This window comes from Phytophthora parasitica, assembly GCF_000247585.1.
Source record: "Phytophthora parasitica INRA-310 unplaced genomic scaffold supercont2.28, whole genome shotgun sequence".
Classification (NCBI taxonomy): Eukaryota; Oomycota; class Peronosporomycetes; order Peronosporales; family Peronosporaceae; genus Phytophthora; species Phytophthora nicotianae.
Genome location: NW_008649014.1, coordinates 55,089 through 57,718, shown reverse-complemented (window position 1 = coordinate 57,718; position 2,630 = coordinate 55,089). Strand labels below are relative to the sequence as shown.

Sequence of the window (2,630 nt, the reverse complement as noted above, 5' to 3'; positions counted from 1 at the left end):
ATGTAGCCATTCTCTTTTTTGCGTCAGACTCATAGAGTCGTGGTGTTTGCTGTTTTAGAAGCATTGCGGTGATGGTCGCACGCTGAGACGGCGGTGAGTTTCACGATGCGCAGAGTCAATGATAGTGCGTGTCAGACTGATCATTTCTGCTGTAGTAGTGACAGCGCAAAATGGACTCAGCTCTACGGTTGGCTTACTGAGCAATCGAGAGGAGATACGCAGAGCCATAAATGATATGAGTCGGTCACGACACAACCCAAGCGCTCCGACGATGACAACGTGAATTTTCACCGCAGTTTCGCAAACGGCTTGAACAACAATCATCAAAGATGATGGCCTGGTACCCATGGCCTGGTACCCCTGCTGGTGGTCTAAAGCCACGGTCAGCACCAGCTCGAGATATTAGATAACAGTACTATCGGAGACTAAAGTTCAACTGTTAGGTACTACCATTTTCAGTAGTGTTAACATAACAATAGTACTATTTTCTGATGCCAGCTGAAAATATTTCTGTACCAATTCTTGGATACAGTAGAACTAGAACAATTTTGTTCGACACATTTCTATGGTCCCAAGAAACCTCAATTTTCATTCCTCAGAGCATCTCCAGTCGAGTGTGCTATCGCTATTTGAATTGATAACTTACGAACATAATCTATTAGAATCAGAGCTGTGGAATTAATAGAGTGTTTAATTATTGTTCTCCCCACTGCATCACAATCAATTATTGCAATATTTACAATCTCAAGTGGGATGATTGTCAATAGATTGCTGCATCCATTACATTACGTCACTGCCATCTACCTGGTTGCTCCACTCTGTGTTCTTGGCGTTTTCAATTGCAGCTGATACGGATCCGAGTGTAACCAAGTCCCAGTTTAGCTTTAGAAACATTACCGTTTCCAAAGTCGTCGCACTCATACTTTTCCGTAGGCACCCTAAGGAGCATTTGACAGTCGAGAAAAATTGCTCTGCCACCACGGATGTCCCCGGAATCCACTTAGCTTCAATGTACTTGGACTCTCTGGTCCCGCGATTTCGTGCCTTCTTAGGGATTGCTTGGTCAAGCTTCTAAGCAGTTCTCTTTCGCTTCGAGCGCGACGCTGGTACAGAATATCGCCGTTGGTAAGATTGCTCGACCGGTCAGCGCAGTAAACGAGCGACTGCATGCCTCTCTGGTACGAGCAGCGTTTTTTCGGCTCCACATTGAATCTTGGTCAACCCTGCTTCAAAGGCTGAACACTCAACCACTTCTCCACCTGCGGCCAATTAGTAATCGATATCACCATAGTCATCCAAAACAACATCGAAGATGTCGTGCACGGTAGTAACTGTCATATCCTTACGTTGAAGCCGGCATGTTATCACGTCAAAAGCATTCATTTCGTTGAGTAGTGTGAAGATTTTTTGCTGCTCGCTTAATGAGGGTATGAGGTCAACAAGTGGAATACGCCGAAGGTTTTCGGCATTTGGGTTGGTAGAGGAGTCGTCACCGTCACGCTCGTCGTCTTCGACCGTACAGTCATCCATGAACAGGTGCATGTACGGCTGCAGGTCCTTAAAGCGTTTCAACACGCGGTAGCAGCTGCTCCATCGAAGCTCGTGCAGTGAAATAGCTTTTAATAACATCCATGTAGTTTCAGCTTAGCTATCCTCTTGACAGCATTCAGCTTCTCCATTAAAGCACTAACCTTTTTAATAAAATGCATAAGCGGCTCTAACCATTTGCGAGCAGCAAGATTGAAGCGGTGGGCCGCACATCCATTCGATGGAACCGAAATTCGACGGGAAATCGCTTTGTTGGTTTCCATGTTATCAGCTACGATGGCGACCATATTAGCGATGTCTAGCTTGTAGTGATCGAGAACCATGTCTAAGAATCCCATGTGCTCAGCTGCAGTCATCGACACCTCATCTAGGAAACGAGAGAATGCCAGGAATCGTATGCCATTTTTCGTGGCAGCGAAAATGGCAATAGCGTGCTCAGCAGCATCCGTGAAGCCGTCCAAGACAAGAGCAAACTTTTCACCTGATAACTCGTGCATTATCTTGACGTTCACCACGCCAACAAGCGAAGTCATTCGTTTCAGTAGGGTCTTGCGATCCAGTGGTTTGTAGCGTACGGCAGTACGGTCACAGGGTCGTCGATATGCGTAAACGAAAAGTTCTTGAGCGCAACGAGCTTGGCCCAGCCGTACGTATCAGCAGTGTCCTTATGAACGAACATGCTGCTCATAGGAGCACATGCTTTTCTAATACACTCAGCCGCCACATCTTCATACCCACTGTGGTGGGCCTGAAGGTGCGAGATGAGGTTCTTGTAGCCAGCTTGTTTGGGTTGCTTGACGACTAAATCGCATATACAGCAAGTGCGATCAGTGATAGTTGTGTTCTTAAACAGCACGGGTACAATATCGGCGTTTTTCATGTTTTAGCGACGACTGAGAGGTGATTGGAGGTAGGTAGAGGAATAGCAGGATGGAAATTGAAGAGTGAGGAGACTGGTAAACAGTAGGAGGTGCCCAGGGTCATAGTTTTGGCGCCAAGAGCGCGCGAACCATCGTGCTTTCCCTGTGGGTTCGTTTGGGACAATCATATTGGTGGAATCAATATTTTATGGTTCTGATTGG

At 46.4% G+C, this 2,630-nt stretch overlaps 3 protein-coding genes across 3 annotated transcripts in view; all 3 read right to left on the bottom strand.

The window, feature by feature from the left end:
• Nucleotides 1-1,269: 1,269 nt before the first annotated feature.
• Nucleotides 1,270-1,542, bottom strand: PPTG_23003 (hypothetical protein; the record flags this gene model as incomplete). Its single annotated transcript, XM_008907843.1, has 1 exon — nucleotides 1,270-1,542. The coding sequence occupies one exon, from the start codon at nucleotides 1,540-1,542 to the stop codon at nucleotides 1,270-1,272; it is 273 nt and encodes a 90-aa protein (XP_008906091.1).
• Nucleotides 1,543-1,619: 77 nt separating this feature from the next.
• PPTG_23002 (hypothetical protein) lies at nucleotides 1,620-2,045 on the bottom strand (the record flags this gene model as incomplete). Its single annotated transcript, XM_008907842.1, has 1 exon — nucleotides 1,620-2,045. The coding sequence occupies one exon, from the start codon at nucleotides 2,043-2,045 to the stop codon at nucleotides 1,620-1,622; it is 426 nt and encodes a 141-aa protein (XP_008906090.1).
• Nucleotides 2,046-2,086: 41 nt separating this feature from the next.
• PPTG_23001 (hypothetical protein) overlaps nucleotides 2,087-2,630 on the bottom strand; it is a gene marked incomplete at both ends in the record, with an annotated part of 2,776 nt that continues 2,232 nt past the window's right edge. The window contains one exon of the mRNA XM_008907841.1: nucleotides 2,087-2,349. Within this exon, the coding sequence (XP_008906089.1) occupies nucleotides 2,087-2,349 (263 nt within the window). The remainder of the gene's footprint in view (nucleotides 2,350-2,630) is intronic.